General features: G+C 36.6%; 2 protein-coding genes and 1 long non-coding RNA gene across 5 annotated transcripts; 1 reads left to right on the top strand and 2 right to left on the bottom strand.

Moving 5' to 3' along the window:
• Positions 1-595: 595 nt before the first annotated feature.
• LOC135658701 (uncharacterized) lies at positions 596-12,812 on the top strand. Of its 2 annotated transcripts, XR_010505561.1 has the most exons (7): positions 598-676; positions 3,165-3,273; positions 4,838-5,075; positions 10,104-10,176; positions 11,092-11,213; positions 12,019-12,181; positions 12,282-12,812. It is a non-coding gene; the product is annotated as an uncharacterized LOC135658701 (long non-coding RNA). The 2 variants fall into 2 exon arrangements; XR_010505556.1 differs by lacking the exon at positions 3,165-3,273 and having other exon boundaries at positions 596-676; positions 12,282-12,807.
• LOC103994466 (ABC transporter G family member 41-like) lies at positions 2,479-12,366 on the bottom strand. Its single transcript, XM_065176133.1, has 24 exons — positions 11,987-12,366; positions 11,767-11,890; positions 11,477-11,566; positions 11,108-11,209; positions 10,038-10,197; positions 9,878-9,954; positions 9,665-9,718; positions 9,410-9,500; positions 8,960-9,261; positions 8,587-8,868; positions 8,195-8,508; positions 7,943-8,103; positions 7,758-7,861; positions 7,505-7,658; positions 7,267-7,407; positions 7,085-7,179; positions 6,670-7,002; positions 6,228-6,518; positions 5,623-5,706; positions 5,249-5,382; positions 4,817-5,044; positions 3,507-3,678; positions 3,163-3,417; positions 2,479-2,890 (listed from the first exon to the last, which is right to left on the bottom strand). The coding sequence occupies exons 1-24, from the start codon at positions 12,364-12,366 to the stop codon at positions 2,624-2,626; spliced, it is 4,395 nt and encodes a 1,464-aa protein (XP_065032205.1). The 3' UTR covers positions 2,479-2,623.
• Positions 12,813-13,481: 669 nt separating the features above from the next.
• LOC135658321 (uncharacterized) lies at positions 13,482-16,165 on the bottom strand. Of its 2 annotated transcripts, none has more exons than XM_065176119.1 (2): positions 15,936-16,165; positions 13,482-14,415 (listed from the first exon to the last, which is right to left on the bottom strand). In XM_065176119.1, the coding sequence occupies exon 2, from the start codon at positions 14,404-14,406 to the stop codon at positions 13,669-13,671; it is 738 nt and encodes a 245-aa protein (XP_065032191.1). In that variant the 5' UTR covers positions 14,407-14,415; positions 15,936-16,165; the 3' UTR covers positions 13,482-13,668. The 2 variants fall into 2 exon arrangements, with proteins under 2 accessions (XP_065032191.1, XP_065032195.1); XM_065176123.1 differs by having other exon boundaries at positions 15,967-16,165.
• Between the last annotated feature and the right edge of the window lie 715 nt (positions 16,166-16,880).

Here is a 16,880-nt window from a genome sequence, read left to right as displayed (position 1 = left end):
GATGTTAGAATATATTCTAATATGTATCAACTCTTATTTTCGTGTGTACGTATTGATAACGTCATTCAATCCCATATTGATTGAGGAGTACGGGAACTAATAACTCATAAGTCCGCTGAGTCTCCCTTACCTTTAGAGGTGCCTTTTGGAGCTCACGGGTTCCGAATGGGAACCCTAACCCCTTTAGCGCTCGATCTAAATTGTCAAAAGTGGATAATTCCTCGCAAATCTACGGGTTGCACCAATGCTAGCCTGGTGGTCCCTTATCACCTATGTATAGATAGGTACGAGAGAACTTCTCAAAGTTAACCGCCTTTATCATCTAACGGTCGATTGCTGCTTTGTACTCGACACGTCGGATAATCAAAATCTATTTAATATATACCGACTCTTATTTTCTTATGTGCGAGTAAATAAACACGAGAGAATCTCACGAGTATAACACCGTTAAAAGCGGTTCTCATACAACCGCCGGCTGACAACGGTCGGATAAACGATATTTCACTGATGGATGTTTAGTGACGGGCAACTGTAACCGTTCCAGTCGACGATAACGGTCCGTTATCTTGTTTACATGATGATCCTTTGGACCATGCATAACCCCGCTGTAGAGAGACGAATGGGAACCCTAATCCCAATTCGTTCCCGACTCCAGGGTCGGCCAATTCCGGATCCAGTGAGTACTATATCTTCCCAATCCCACTTTCTCGTCCTATTATTCGTCGATCGGTTTCTTGAACTGCAGCATAATTCGCAGCTTGCTGCCCTTCGTCTGTTTTAGCAGGGCGCATTGCCTGAGATCTTGATTCTTGATTACATAATCCTGGCGTTTTTCTTGAATCTTGGAAATTGGTAACAGGATGAAGCTATGGAACCACATGAATGCAGATATTGTCAATTCCACTTAGATGATTTAATGCACAGTTAAAATTATTCTTAGCGTTCCCATCAATGGTTCCTTTTGAAATATGGAATGTGCCTAACACCAAGAGAAATGTCAGCTTATGACTATACTACAACTTTTTCATGTTCTAACTTATATTGTTATGTTTTCATGGCCAATTACATTACAAAATTATCAACTAGTTCAATGTTAGTGTTACAAGTAATCTTGACAAAAAAACCGAGCTCTCTAGTCAAGTTATTCTTTGATATACTAGATAATACAATCTCCAATGCAATAGATACAACAGGATAGAAGAATGAGTTGCATGTGTCCTCATCTGTACGTTAACATAAGCGAGTTCAAGTTGTGCTAAACATAAGTTTTCCTATGCATTTACTAGGCACTGAAACACAATTTTCGTGGAGTCAATTATACAGAAATTATTAAATTATCTGATTAATGCTGTGGGGTCATAATTATTGATGGATTTTGTTTGCATTGTGAAGATACTAATCTATATTTCATCACCATTGGTTTACATCAAACATCGACCTTAAATCATTATCTTTTCAAACTTATATCAAGGATTTAAATCTTGGTCCAACATCAGTTTCAATAATCTACCAGACAGGTACGGTACCTGTATACTGGTATCACCAGTGAAAAAAATTCAAAAGCAACTAACCAGTATCAGATCATATGGCCGGATATCATAATACCAGTTGATTCGCATCATACTGTTTGAATTTGATACCATTCTTATGATAAATGAACTTACAAGACTATAAATAATACTGACAATCATTAGAAACTAATAGAACTAGACTAAGTGGGACTAAGACTGATATCGTTGAGTTCAACTTGGCAATAATAAGTGAAGATTATAGGATTTAGTTGAAATTATTGGACCAAAGATTCCTAGAAATAGAATATTAGGATTCTTAAATCTTCTAGAAAAAGGGAAGATTGATGAAGTTATTTGCTCACAGAATTGAAGCAGGATGATGAAAATGTCAAGAGTTTTCATGATTGTGGTATGTCTCTTAGGTCAAAGGTAAAAAGTTTGCATGATTATTATATTACAAGGCAGACTATGTTTTATGGTCCTAAAGTGTTGGGTAGTTAGAAAACATGTTCAATAATTTAGTGTTGTGAAGAGAAGAATGCTAAGTTGAATTGGTGGAGTTACTATGAAAGATAGAATCAAATACTGGCACTAGTACATTAACCATAACTCGACTGAGGAGCCTTATGCATTGGGCTTTCCTGTTCAGTTATAAAATAAGGAAGAACTGTCTGAAATGTAATATATCCAGGAGACCTACATATAAGGATTGTATAAGGTGAATCAATTGTTATTAGTAGTGTGCACCATGCAGAGAGGTGCCAGAAGACCTAAAAGGCTAAAACAACTTATTAGAAGCAACAAAAATGATTCGATTGTTGTTGTTTCGACCAGTGATATAGCTCTTTATAAAGCTAAATGGCAGAAAAATTTCCATGTAGCTAACTGCACTGATTGGAACATTACAGTTGTTATTTTTATGCCAATTTACGGAACAGTTTATTAGATTATAAATGATTTTCCCTGGTCTTTTCATTAGAGTTGACAGTTTGAAATTCTTTGTGGGACTGATACATCGCTGAAATTACCAAAGGACCCAAAGTTCTCAGTAAATACATGTCCTAAACTACTGTTGAAGTTCAGGAACCTCTTTACATATAGGCTTAGAACTTTTACCTGGTCTGAAAATTTAGCTTGCCAATAAAATAGGCAAAAAGGGTAGCGTATATGAAAGGAAAGGCAAGAAGAACTCCAGCAACAACTCCAAAAAGATTATGGTGAAAGCCAAAATAGTCTTTTAGGAAGGAAGCTATTGACTTGGTTTCACCAAACACCATTATCTCCTTCTGCACATCTCCATATTGTGAGCTAAATAGGCCATTTAATGTCCAGGACATTGGATTCAGGTAATATAACCAAATCCACCACTTTGGAATTTGCTGCAATGAAGCAAAGATTAGTTTATTTCATATAGTAATAAGCTACAGGTATGTTTGTTCTAGGACACTTTAACCTATTTTACCAAGCTTCCAGGTATATGCCTTTAAATATTAAGATGTTTGCCGATACCAAAAATTCATGTGAATTAACTTTTGGTTTATCAGTTCATAGGATGCTATGCTGTGGTATATTTGTTGTCTGCATATGTAGCAATGTGAAATATCCAGATGTTTAGAAATGAATTTGAAGGATGAGAGTGAATGGTACTTACAGGACCTGGCACAATGAAGCCTGAAAAGAGATTAAACAAGGTGTAACAAACAGATGCCATTATTGAAGCCACTTGAACATTTGGAGTCAATGAAACCAGCAGCATTCCGAGGTAAACATAGTAGAGTAATGTGCATAACATGGTGTAAAAGAACCAGAATAACTTGGAGGCTGTCCAGTGGTAACCGATGGCTGGATATGCAATGATCATAAACAGTACTACTTCTATGAGTACATAGGGGATTTCAATGGCTACCTGAAACAGAAAAGTGTATCTTGGTCAACATTCTGTAAATGATCTTCCTTAGTCTTATTGTAAATACACCATTAACATAGCTACTAAACCTGTGCAAGAGAGTAAGCCCATGGAGAGTACATTCCTGCAAAGTTTTCCCGATATAGGACAGTCCGTTCAATAGAAACAAATGGTAAAACTGGCGAGCAGTTATTTATTCCGGTGAAGATTGTGGCGAGATACATGATCGCCAATGTATTGAATAGATCTTGTTGATTGTTTCTTCAAGGGAGGGAAAAGAAATTATATTAGAATCCTGAACCATTGGTTACTTTAAGAACATGTTTAGAAGATAAGCGAAGCATAAATCCTGAAATCAACTTTAAACTGAAGATGTCAGATATTTGCAACTTGCAAGTATAATGCAAGACAACATGCCTAAAACAAGTCTCGAAGTTACTGTAGGATTCATAATCAAAGTTCCCATTTCTTTCTATTTCGTATCAGTATGATTATATTGATGGCAACGGAATTACAATTTTAGATGTAAATTTATGAAGTATGCTGGGTAATAATTTGGTTTTTAATGCACTTGCACAGATTTTCTCCCCTTCCTTTTATTATGGAATATCAAATTTTAAGATCTATTTGGCTCTTTGATTGCTTGTTATTATGAGGCTCAATATTAGGTCGCAACCTTTTTTTTTCTCCTTTTTCTAGGATGACTATCATCATCTATACTTTATTAGCTTAACTGGTCCTGCAAATTGTCACCTAATCAGGAGACTGGTGTTGCAGAATGACCCCCCACTAATGTGTGACTAAGAATGTGTGATGAGATGGTCGGTAGCTTTTGTTAGATTGCTAGTATTTTGGCTCTATATCTTGTAACTGCTTCCCCCATTTAATAGGAAATCTATTAAATTTTGATATAAATAAGAGTGAAGGAAAAAAAAACCCTGAAAATTACAGGTGGTAGGACAAGATTTCAATAGATTTTGGATGATAAAACGATGGGGAGAATAAGGGAAGAGAGAAAAGAAGAAGAAACTAGGCTATTGACCAAATATAATAAATCATTTGTAAATTTATGAATAGAAGGATATTCCATTTTGTCATTGGCATTTTTTTTTTAAATTTGTGAACAGCTTGACAATATAGTTCTTTGAGCACTACAGTTAATCTAATATACTTCAAGAAAGTGTTGTTTGAGGCCACTTTTTCTGCTTCTCCTTTATAAAAAAAGAATCCTTCAACTTTATCTTGATATCTATTCGTATACTATGCATCTGAATATGGGCATTATGCGAGAAAAGCTCACTACTGATTTGCAATGATGCTTATTCCTCGTCATATTATATACCTCCACTTATCCAATTTCTGCTTTAAAGTGTTTAGTATATGAAAAGCAGAGACTTACAGTGTCTTCCCACGCTGCCAGAATACTATTCCGAAGATTATGGATGCAACAAGGATGAAAAATATCCGCACCATGTTATATGAAGGACTTCTCCAGTAAGACAAGGATTGTTTCCAAATGCAAGCTTTGAACTGTACCCAAAATTTTTGTGGATAGCGTGTTGAAAAGCTCAGGTCATTTGAATCCAGTGGTGGTGTGCTTAAGCGCTTAACCAACTCTTTGCTGTCCCTGCATTGAGAAACGACCATAGAAGATTCTGGTAAACAATGTTATGCATATGAATAATGGTTTCATGCTGTTGGTTATTAATGCCATGCAGAGGATCATTAATAACAATATATTTTCCTGCTATAACATCAATTGCAGCATGTGTTATCATAGTTACATCAGCTCATGTTTGCTGCATAGTTTTAGATAGACTTTGATGCATACTTGTCAAGAGACGATTCTGTGTAGATCTTTGCAAAATCTACTCCTAGTTTCTTTTCCATTGACATAGAGGTGACTTCCAACATCCACGTCGCTGGATTGTAGTTACCTCTAATCTTTGGTACTCCAGAAATGCCCTGGCATGTAAAGAAAGAGTAGGTGATTTTCACAGTATTTGATTTGTACACTTACTGTATCAAGAATGCCCTTTCCATAACCGCAAGCATTCAGTTCTCTTATCGTTGGTGATTCGGTGCTATTGTACATGATCCTGTTTAATGAATTCTCTGTTCTTGAAAAGAGAACCACTGGCTATTGGTCTTATGCAAAAACAGAAGAGGGTCAAATAATAATGTTTGAGTTTGGTAAAGACTTGCCTCAAAATATTCAATAACTTTACTTGAGTGCTTTCCTGTTGGTCCAGTGTAAATCAATTCTCCCCCTCTTCTCATTAAGATCAGCTGTGGAAACATGAAACAAAGATATTTCATAAAATGCAATAGAAAATTTTGCAAAAGTGAACAGTAAATTAAGTTATATTTGTATTTAATTTTATGAGTAGATTACGTATTAACTAGATTTTGTTACTTCAGTCCAATTGTCAAGAATAACATTTGAACAAGTATTTAGATTTATTATGTTGTGTCCTTGTTTGGAAAAGATTTATGTTGCTGAGGCCAAATAGTTGTGACATCACAATTTGTTATTGTATGTTATGTCATCTTGCCCATAAATTTAAGTTTGTTTTGCAAACTTTTGTAGTATTTTGATTATTTTCTTTCTTGTATATAGCATTGCATTACACCGGTCAAAGGTGGCCTTATATCTAATAAAAAACTAGGTATACCTTTTGCAAGTGTTAGTATATATATATATATATATATATATATATATATATATATATATATATATATATATATATATATATATACTTCAGATGTTTACACATCTTCCAAAATGAAGGTGATAATAATCTAGTTACCTCATCAAATGCTTCAAAGATATCAATACTTGGTTGGTGGATAGTGCAAACTACTGTCCTTCCTGTTTCAGCAACATTTTTCACTGCACGCATGACAATAGCAGCTGCTCTAGCATCTAGACCCGAGGTTGGCTCATCCATAAATATAATAGATGGATTTGAAACAAGTTCTACTGCAATTGTTAGTCGTTTCCGTTGCTCAGTAGACAGACCACTGACCCCTTGTATCCCAACTAACGAATCCTTGATGCTGTCAAGCTCAATTGTTTCGAGGACTTCATGAACAAATTTCTGAAGATCAATACATATGCATTAAAAAGGATCTAACAGGAATTAGATATCCCACCGTTAAAAACCATTTTATATAAAATTGTTGCTCTGACAGTTCTAAAGCCTTAATGATGTCAACAAGGAACAAAATAATGTGTAGAATATAGCTTACAGATCTTGTTTTTCCATCGATTTGAGGTGGCAGACGCAACCAAGCTGAATACATGACAGATTCTTCAACAGTGATTTGTGGAGAATGTATGTCGAACTGTTCACAGTAACCTGATATCCTAGCAAAAGTTTCTTGTCTCTTAGGATACCCTCCAATTCTTATGTCTCCTTCAATAGTTCCACCAGTCTTTCTTCCAGCAAGAACATCCAAGAGGGTAGTCTTCCCTGCTCCACTTACTCCCATCAGTGCTGAAAGAATTCCAGGCTGGAAAGCTCCTGTGATATTGTGAAGCAGTTGTAGCCTTTTTTCTGCATGGACTTGTTCTCTCATTTCCTAGGACACAAGGCAAACTAATTATTATTTCCTTTCATAACCATCGGCCTATCTGATATGATTAATCTTTTTGCATGATTACCAGAGGAGTGTCAACATAGTAATTCACATTCTGAAATGTCATTGCTAGGGGAACGAAAGGTAAAACCATTTTTTCTGACAGATTAGCCATCTTCCCTGCCACATTGACCATGAAATTTTGATGTTATACCGTATTCTATGCGTATTATTTTGTTGAACTTAACAGCAGTAGAACAGTCTCACCAGTTCTTTTTGGCAATGTAGACCTCACAGGTGATCCAGCGGGAGATTCACTATTTGGATGACTTGTATCCTCTCCATTTTCTGTGCCTTGTATTTGAGAAAGCTTTTTAAGAGAGATAATGGCACGAGAAACCCCAACAGCTGTAATATAAAACTTGTTATTGCTACTAGGTTACCATGACAGAGAGCACATACATCAATAATCATTTATGGATAGGATAGTTGGACTAGAACTCACGTCTTCTGAAAGTTAATGACAAGGTGAATGCAACATTGAGTAGAAAAATCGATAGAATTAGTGTTGCTATCGATACCCAGTAGAAGTAGCTCTGGTAGTTTAGTCCACGGCTGGTCAAAACTTGCTGCCCTATTGTCATATTTGCTGATGAGACCTGTGGCTTATAGCAGTGACAGAAAATGGTTTAAAGTGTCATTTATAACTCATTAAGACGTAATGTGGTCTTATGTTGGTGGGAAGTATCATATTTCACCTTTTGCCATCTTGGCGCATGGAATTCATTAACAGCTAAGCCTATCTGTGTATAAGACAATGGAGAAATCCAGAATGCCCAACTTAACCAACCTGGTAAATAGGCTGCAACACAAATCAGGTTTGTTAGTTTTGTTCTTGTTATGCTATGCTGGCTTGATGATCTGAAAGCTGAAGCCGCCTTACGTTTTGGAATAATGAAGCCACCAAACAACAAGATTACTATCAAACACATTGTACCACTGATCGTAGCAGCCACTGCTGTTTGAAAATAGGAGGCGACAAAGCGAAACAGCGATAGTGACATTTGGTGGACGCAAAAGAGTAGGAGGAATTGGCGGAAGAACCTAAGAGCGTAAATAGAAACATTGGTTAAGTTTTCTTTTTTCTCAAAGAAGAAAAAAATACATTTAATTCTGAAAACTTAGTTGTTCTTACCTTACTGATTCAGGACTATATCCGATGGCATAGTAAGTAATTGATGTCCAAACTAATGACTCTACAAGAGAGATGGGTATCTTTAGGATAGTAGCTGGAATTGCATATGCCCATGCTGGATAAAAGTAGCAGTCTCGTTGCCTATAGAAGACTGGAAGTCTGGAAACTGTCATAGCCATTTCAGGAAATCCATTTACCATTAGTGAGATAAGTGCAAAAAAGAGGGAACCCAGATAGTAATTGGAATGGATCATGTCAACTTCCATATGTGTTCGTATAAATACAGTCGCTGTGATGAAAGCAGCAATTCCAATCTGCAGTAGAGGTGATTCAACTACCTTAGCTGCTGATCATGAACAATATTGGAAAACATACCAAGTAGTAGTAGCTACCTGGGATATTTTGAGTATATACACAAATGAATTCCTTTTCATGAGGAGCAATTCCCTCACTACGCAAGCTTTAAGTAGTTCCCAGTTTGACAATGAAAACTTATTAAAAGATAGAGCATTTTTATGGGATTGAGACATATCATATGGCTTTGATAATTCCTTGCTCAGACTCTGTCCAATTTGATAGACCTTGAATGATTTAGAGAATTGATCTACAGAAACATAACTATGAGTCTTATTTGAATTAAACCAATACTGTCCTTGATCTTTCCTTGACAGCACCTGAATAATAGCAAATCATGTTAGTGTGTACCATTTAGAGGATGTGGAATGAAATAATATTTATTATTAGTGAATTTGAGTTTGCAATTACCTCCTGGAGAAAATCGGCTACTCCTTTTCTCTCTGGGCATTTGAATCCACATTCTTCAAAGAAGTTAAGAATATGATTGCAAGGTCCTTGGTATACAATCTTTCCCTCTGCCATTAAGATTATATCATCAAATAGTTCATAGGTCTCAGGTGCTGGCTGAAGAAGTGAAACCACGACAGTAGATTCCGTGATGTGTGCAAATTGTTGAAGGCATGTAACTATTTGAAAGGTCGTAGAGCTGTCTAAGCCAGATGATATTTCATCCATGAAAAGTGTTGTTGTTGGTCCAACAATCATCTCTCCTATAGAACAAATTGAACTTGTAAGAAAAGCTTTGTAGATTAAGTTTGTGGCATCTTATTGGAATATGCCGCTGATTTATGAATCATTATCCTTATGAGTTAGCAAGAGGCAGCATATACTATTCTCTCTATTTTTGCTTTGACGTACCTGTAGTCAGCCTTTTCTTTTCACCTCCTGAGATGCCTCTTCTCATGGCATCCCCTACCATTGTGTCTGCACAAAGGTCCAGTCCCATTATCTGATAAGCAGGTCAAAATTGAATAATCAATTTCATGAAGTATGTTACAAATGCTGCTAGGATTATATTGCATTAATTTCTGGAAGTAAGTCATTGATTGCTGCTAGAATGGTGATACACTGTTGTAGAAGTTTGACTTGGTCCTGACTCCTGAGAAACATTACCTTCAAGATGTAATCTGTTTGGAGGCTTTGATCTAATCCTTCCAATGATATTGCCTGTACACAAAAATATGTGCTTAAATTTCTGGACAACATGATAATTTACTTGGATTTTATTATTTCATATTGAAAAGTATGTTTTCCCAGGTTTCCAAAATCTGAGAACATATTGGTTAAATTAAACTATATGGAATTGTATGTTACTTAATGATATACCTTCATGTAAGTGTCTATCTCAGGATCAGGGATGATTCCTGCCTGCTTCTCCCTTTGACTCACTTCCTTCATGATCTCTTTAGAATATATGCTCAGTAAGCATTTTGTGAACTGTGATGTATTGTATTTGAAGTTGTTGAAGGAGACATTTAGATCTAACCTGCTCTATTCCCGGCACCTTGAAAGCATGCTGAAAAATCCATTGTCTCTCGCACTGTCATCTCAGGAATATGTAGGTCATATTGGCTTATGTAAGCTGATGTCTTCTCAGGCACAAATTCTTCCAATCCGAAGCCATTGTAAGAAATTTCACCTGTCACCTGTGACATTAACTTGTTAATTCATTTAATTGTTTTTGCTTTCTTTCAACTAAGCAATAAAGCATTTTGGTGGAATAAACATCACCATGTTAATTTCTGTCTGAGAAAGTTTAGGTAAAACTAATTTCAATTTACATATTTGTACCTTAAATGAAATAAAAGATAAAAATTGAAAAAGCAAATATTTTATGATGTTGTGTTGTTTATGTTAGTAGGTTATCCTTATGTTTTTTTTCTTCCTTTTTTTCTTTTTTCTTTTTTGAGGGGAAGGACATCCTTGTGATACTAAATGAAACAAAATAATTCAGTTGGCTAATCAAATTTTACGAGCTTACTAATATAGCTGCAAGTAGAAACATGTGTATTTTTCATCCACCACAAAATGCAGAGTGATGGTGATTTTAGATCTGTTTCATGCTCAAAGGAACCAAATTGTAAGAAAATACTATATTAGATTATTATAATTTTTACAGATTCTAATGTGTTATATTGCTATCTGAGTATCTGCAAATCATATTTAATGCAAGAGTGCTAACTTATTGACTTATAATGAACTGATCAATGATTTTTTGCAGCAGGATGAAAGTCATGTGTCAGGCGAAAGCAAATTAAAAATGAAAATAAAGAAATTAATAGTGAGCAGTATCAAAGTGTGCTACTGATAGATGTTTTTTCCACAAAAAACAAAGATTAGAATGGATTAACATTAACTATGAAGTTCTAAGAAAAATAAAGCTTTATTTGCTTCTTATGATACTGTATTTTTAAATATGTTGAAGTTAAATTCATGGAAGGAAACTGAATGCCATTCTATTCTCATTATCTTCTTTGATCTTTGCAGATGAGAATAACTGCTTATTGTAACTGTAACTAATTATTGTTTTTTCCAATCAGGCCAAAAAAGAGATACCTTGAGAGATTTGTCTAATTTTCCAGAGAGAGCTTTCAAGAAGGTGGTTTTTCCACATCCTGGAAGTCCAAGTACCAGAGTCATCCTGTAAACAATACACACCTTGGTAAGTAATCTTTCTATAGATTATACCGTTGATGGGATTCAACTATTGTTTTCTTTTGTATTATAATGTGCTTTTTTTTTAAATATTACTGTTTATGGATAAAGCATCTCTATAACTTCCTGAGAATTGAATTCTTAATATTTAGAGAAAAGGGCAATTGTTTTTGAACTTGTCGAAAACATTGAATTCTTAATATTCAGAGAAAAGGGCAAATATTTAAAGCAATTTCTTTGCAATCTCTTGGTTAATACTTCTCTTAATACTTTCCTGGAAGGTTTGATGATCCCACTGATGTCTTTGAGGATGTGAATCTTAGCTTTGTGAGTCTTTACTCCTGGAACCTTAATGAGATCCTATTGAACAAAGAAATTTGCATTTATAAGCATTAGAAACATTTCTTCTCTAATGATATGATTCGATGCTCCTTTGTTCGAACATTGTTCAATATTTTGAATGTTGATAAATGATTGAAATCATAGTACCCAACTATAAACAGATGCACCACAACCTACATGTTGGATGATGAGCATACAAAATCGGTCGATCTTCTTACTGATAAGATGCTTTTCGTGGTGTTCCACAAAGTTGGCAGAGGCTTCCCTTGAACCACTTCGCATTCTGCCTCTACAGACAGATCTTTGAATCGCACCTCTATCGTTGGCAGTTTCACATTTACCCTGAAAATAATTGTTCATGACTAACCTTGTATTTTCTGAAATTGACAGTCATGCATGCAATGATATACACATGCACAACTTGGCAGTGAAGTTTACCTGTCTATTCTCTCTCTTTGTTTCTGTAACAGGCGAAGGTTGTCACTTTCAATATTCTTGATGAGATTTTCGATGAGCAAGTGCCTTTCCAGTGCTCCAAGTTTGGTGACATCAATTACCTTCCTTTTGTTTTGTTCTCCAGAGCCATTGTCACCATCCCAATGATCAAAAACTGATGTTCTCACTCGTTCGAAGGTGGGTAGTCTCTCGACTGCAGCCCAAATCAACTCATTCTCGTCATCATCATACCGCGTGGAACTAACAGCGGAGCTTCTTCGCAAACTTGCCGTTGCAGTTCGAAACGATGACCTCATGCTCCTTCCTATCTCTGCTAGTTCAGCATCCAGCGACTCGGTTATGTTTTCGCCCAACTGAGCCATCCTTCAAAATGTTTTGGTGCAACGATTTTGCATACCAAAGGATCAGCTTTTATAGAAGGCGATCGACTCAGGTCGAAATGTGGAGTTAACGTCAGGTACCGTCCCAACTGTTAGTGTTTCAACTGTGTTCGAGTCTCCTAATAATCTATCTTTGACCACTACTTAATTAGTATTACTCAGTCAGTCCATATGCAAGCCCATAGAATAGAAACAAAAGAAATGCTTCTATATCTGTCAGATTAGCTTGTCGGATGATTATGACAATACTTGCAACCATACTAAGCAAAGGTTTTACTTGGTATTTTTGTGTGTAAAATAGGTTTGAAAATACAAGCTTAATCTGTGGTTTTTCCATCGTTAGTGGTTTGTTGTTAGTAGTTTGTTGCTGATTAGCAAAAGGGCAATTAATACCTTGACCCTTCTGCCACTGGTACCTGATGGTTGATCTAACACCAACCATCATTTATGAACTTGTTCTTGATAGGGATGCTGATGCAAATTAAAAATAATGTTCTCTAGGGATATCAATGTGATATGCCATTTACTGCATATAAATTAGATATAAGCACACAAGTGAATGGCACAAAACAAAAACAAAAGGAAAGGAATTGACGCCATGTATTAATTAAGACGTGACATGTGGTTCCTAGTCAAAGACCAGTTTTGCCAAAACAGGACCATTGTTTGAATCAAATTTAATATGTCGATTGTTCCCTGGCTGCCAATGGTCAGGACCACAAATAAAGACGGACTACTTTCTCGCACACAAAATATTTTTCTTTCATATCGAATGTCTATTGTCATCAGCACTAGTCCTAACAAAGAGCATAAGTTTTTTCTTAGTTTGGGATTCAAGGACAGGACAGACTTCTGTTCAAAAGAATGGCATCATGGCTTCGACTCATCGAGTTAACAATCAAAATCTCGACATTAATATTAACAAATATACCGTTAAAGAATTCTAGCATCATCTCGAATAGAAAGGTTCAACGTTTGATCGATCCCTAAAGTTAACTGAGTTGACTGAAATTATAGTTTTGCCCTAAAAAATTAGCCAACTGGCCGAGACAAAAAATATACAAGAGATTTTTCAGCACATCAAGTATCAAATTCCATGGCACCAAATTGGATGAGGAAGCTTTTATCCACAGACTATTATCAAGATCGTTTTGGAAACATTGTTAGCCATCGACCAACAAAACTATTGCCGAAAAGCTCTTGTAGGACGTAAGAGGATATGAATTGCACCAGCTGTTGAATAGCCACAAAGGATCTGGAGTTTGTCAGTTTTCAGAACCAAACTCAAGCACTGGTTCCACTATTTCGCCAGAAAGACTTGAATGGAAACTGTGACAACCAAGAATCTGAACCTTCAGCACTGTTTGCGATGACACCATCCCGCCAAAATTTAATAACATGAAGGCTCTCTTCTTCTGTGGACCTCTGCACGATAATCCGTGATGCATAGCCCTTTTCTTTCATCATTCGGCAAACCTGTGTGGGGTTATTCGCAGTTAGAGTGACCATATATAGCCAACCTTTTTCTGACAGCAGTTCATCAACGACAGGAAAGATTCTATCGATCACCGTACGACCATTCTCTCCTCCAGCCCATGAAGCTGTGATCCCCTTGCAACCAACCTCTTCCTCAGGAGTAGGCACATAGGGAGGATTCACAACAACCACATCAATCATGCCCGCAAGGCGTTTCTGAAGACCAGACGCAATATCGGTCGAGATGACTTCGGCGTGCAACCCATGAGCTTCAAGTGTTTCACGAGTTACTTGAGCTGCATCTGGATTAATGTCTGTTGCAAAATAATGGACCCCGCAGCCTAGTTCACCAAGCATGATGGCTAAAGATGAGATTACGTAGCCACTTCCACAGCCCAGTTCCATGCATAACCTTGGCCGGTGCTCTATCAGATGCTCTCGATCAGCTAATAGTGCATCAACCAGCGCAAATGAGTCATCGCATGGCTCATACACCTCTGGGTGGCAACTGACTAGTCTGATCTGAGCAGTCCTAGATACCTTCATTAGTAATGCCTGCAAAAAGAAAAAATATTCACAACCACATCTTTCATGAAGCAATTCATCCTTCATCATGAAACTGTTTAGGTGTGTCCAGAAACCCATCTCTTGTTGGAGAATATAATGAAACAATATGCGTGGTGTTTATGGTTGCAGCTTACGGATGGTTTGCTTATCTCCTCATGGAAGAATTCATGGATAGCACACTGATATTATGGTCCATGATAGCTACTCAAGTAAAAATAAAAAAGAAAAGGAAAATAACATAGACATTATCCCAGTCATGCAATATCTAACACGATGCCTCAGCAAATATTTTGATTTTGTATCCCTTTCTCCATTAGTGGTTCATTTCGGCTTTTAAAAGATTACATTGCATAACCCCTGAAATTTGTCATGATACAACTATTTTAAGCTCAAGTTACATTTACATAACAGAAAACACAAAAAGCACGGTCAAGCTATGCTGAAAGGCAAAAGCAGTACATAATAAAGTCATAAATGGCATTTGTAAAAGACAGTGGAATCTAAGGAATACTATCTCACATCTCTAAGAAACAAAAGAACAGACCTATAAGATATAGCAACCATCTAGACATACCACTTGGGAACCTGGACACATATTTACAAGGACATGATAATAGTGATGTAGGAATAGATAACGAATAACTGCCGATGATGATGAAACAGAAAACTACACGAAAAGAAGTTTCACCGCCTAATACACACATCCAAGTTTATGAATTATGATTGAATTTGTAACCATGTTCCAGTCTCAGAAAAAAGTAACTAGGTTAGTGGTATCAAAACATTTAAATAGCCCCGTGAAGTAGACAGGCAACATTACGACACACCTCGGTAAATATAGAATTCGGCGAAGTAGGCTCTGCCAAAATACAAGGCCCACGGAGGAACTTTCGCCATTTACTATAAATTGGTCAAGCCAATCTTGAAACAAGCCACTATGTTTTTGACTCTGGATATGCAAACTGAATATCTTTGCAGATGTCCATTTAGGTAAGTCATAGCAAGTAATGATTTTCATCTTACAAATGAAAACATGTTTTATTCTACTAATGGTATTTTAAAGTAGAAATCTAGATTTGCAGACTCAACAGCAGCTGAGGATGAAGAAGTTGTGGTTGTCAAATATCAATGATGATGATGCTGTTATGCCTGCAAATGCAATCATCTTCGCAATTGTTTGGTACTGATCTAATGCATATCTTTTTCTGAAATGTGGTATTGACAGTGAGCAAATACATTCACTAGAAACATTTCATCATGGATAGAGATTTAAGACCATTCATATCCAATTTATGGCACTCGAGCTAAAAAATCCTTTCCATTAGCATCCAAAACACCATCATCAAAACCCCCTTTTTTCCCCCCTTAACATATAGTAATTCTTCCACCTTCGCATCGTTGTAATCGAGATAAACAATTGTTAGATTATGAATACCAAACCCCCTTCATCCAAGAACGAAACCCCTGCGAACGATCTACCCGAATGAAACCTGTATCGAAAGACTTGCCAGGGGATGGATGAACCAGCTACGTCACAACCTCGGAAGTCGACACGTCGGAGGAGAGGGGGCGAGACGACGGTTCAGGGAGGGCCGACGCCGCGGGATGACCGGCGTCGCCGCGAGGGAAGGATGGCGCGGGGTACGACCGATCGAACGAACCGGGGAATCGCTAGGGCTTGGAATCCAATTTGGGCCGCGGCCTTCGGGTCTTCCTTATCTGAACTGGATAGAAGGTACAGATAACAGCACCGGAATCCCACCCAAAAGCTTCGTGACCCGACGTGGCCCCCACATGTGCTGGTGGGTCCCGAAGTCAACCAAAAGCAAAGGAATCACGTGACGTCCACTGAGATACGAGAAATTAGAACGCAATCTGACACCAAACTGAACGGAGTAAAACAAATTGAATTTGATTCGTTCACTCTTCATTCCATTTCAAAACATATACTTTGGAAGTTATAATATATTATTTTTATAATTATACGTAATAATAATATAGACAATCGACTCGAAAGGTTTCGATTGTACATATTGCATTGCAGGTGAGAGAGATTAACTCGACGTTTGGTGGGCACCGCAAACGCTATCTGTCGGCAGGATATATATATATATTTTTCTTTTTTTTTTGTCATTTATGAAATAATTATATAAACAGGTAATGCAGGTTATTGGTTGTGTTTCTTAAATGCTTCTATTTTATGCTTTTGATAATAATATTCTTAATCACAGTTTAGTGACCAAAAAAGAAGAAAGCTAAAAAATTAGATGAAGGGGTGTGGATATAATAATAATAATAATAATAATAATAATAATAATAATAATAATAATAATAATAATAATAATAATAATAATAGCAAATAGAAGAAACGAGGAGGGTGTATAAGCAAAAAGGAGATGCTTAGCGATGTGAAAAGAGCAAAATGGAGGGGGCAAAATGCATAGGAAACCGAG

This window comes from Musa acuminata, chromosome BXJ1-1 (assembly GCF_036884655.1).
Source record: "Musa acuminata AAA Group cultivar baxijiao chromosome BXJ1-1, Cavendish_Baxijiao_AAA, whole genome shotgun sequence".
In the NCBI taxonomy this organism is placed as follows: Eukaryota; Viridiplantae; Streptophyta; class Magnoliopsida; order Zingiberales; family Musaceae; genus Musa; species Musa acuminata.
Note: the sequence above shows the minus strand (reverse complement) of the source record. Positions and strands in the feature narration are given on the sequence as shown.

Excerpts from the sequence above, each read along its gene's own strand:
- LOC103994466 (XM_065176133.1), bottom strand. The coding sequence starts at position 12,366 with ATGGCTCAGTTGGGCGAAAACATAACCGAGTCGCTGGATGCTGAACTA. Across the intron at positions 8,104-8,194 it reads TATAGTCCTGAATCAGTAAG|GTTCTTCCGCCAATTCCTCC; the intron begins GTAAGAACAACT and ends TTACGCTCTTAG. Across the intron at positions 5,707-6,227 it reads TCTTTGAAGCATTTGATGAG|CTGATCTTAATGAGAAGAGG; the intron begins GTAACTAGATTA and ends ATGTTTCCACAG.
- LOC135658321 (XM_065176119.1), bottom strand. The coding sequence starts at position 14,406 with ATGAAGGTATCTAGGACTGCTCAGATCAGACTAGTCAGTTGCCACCCA.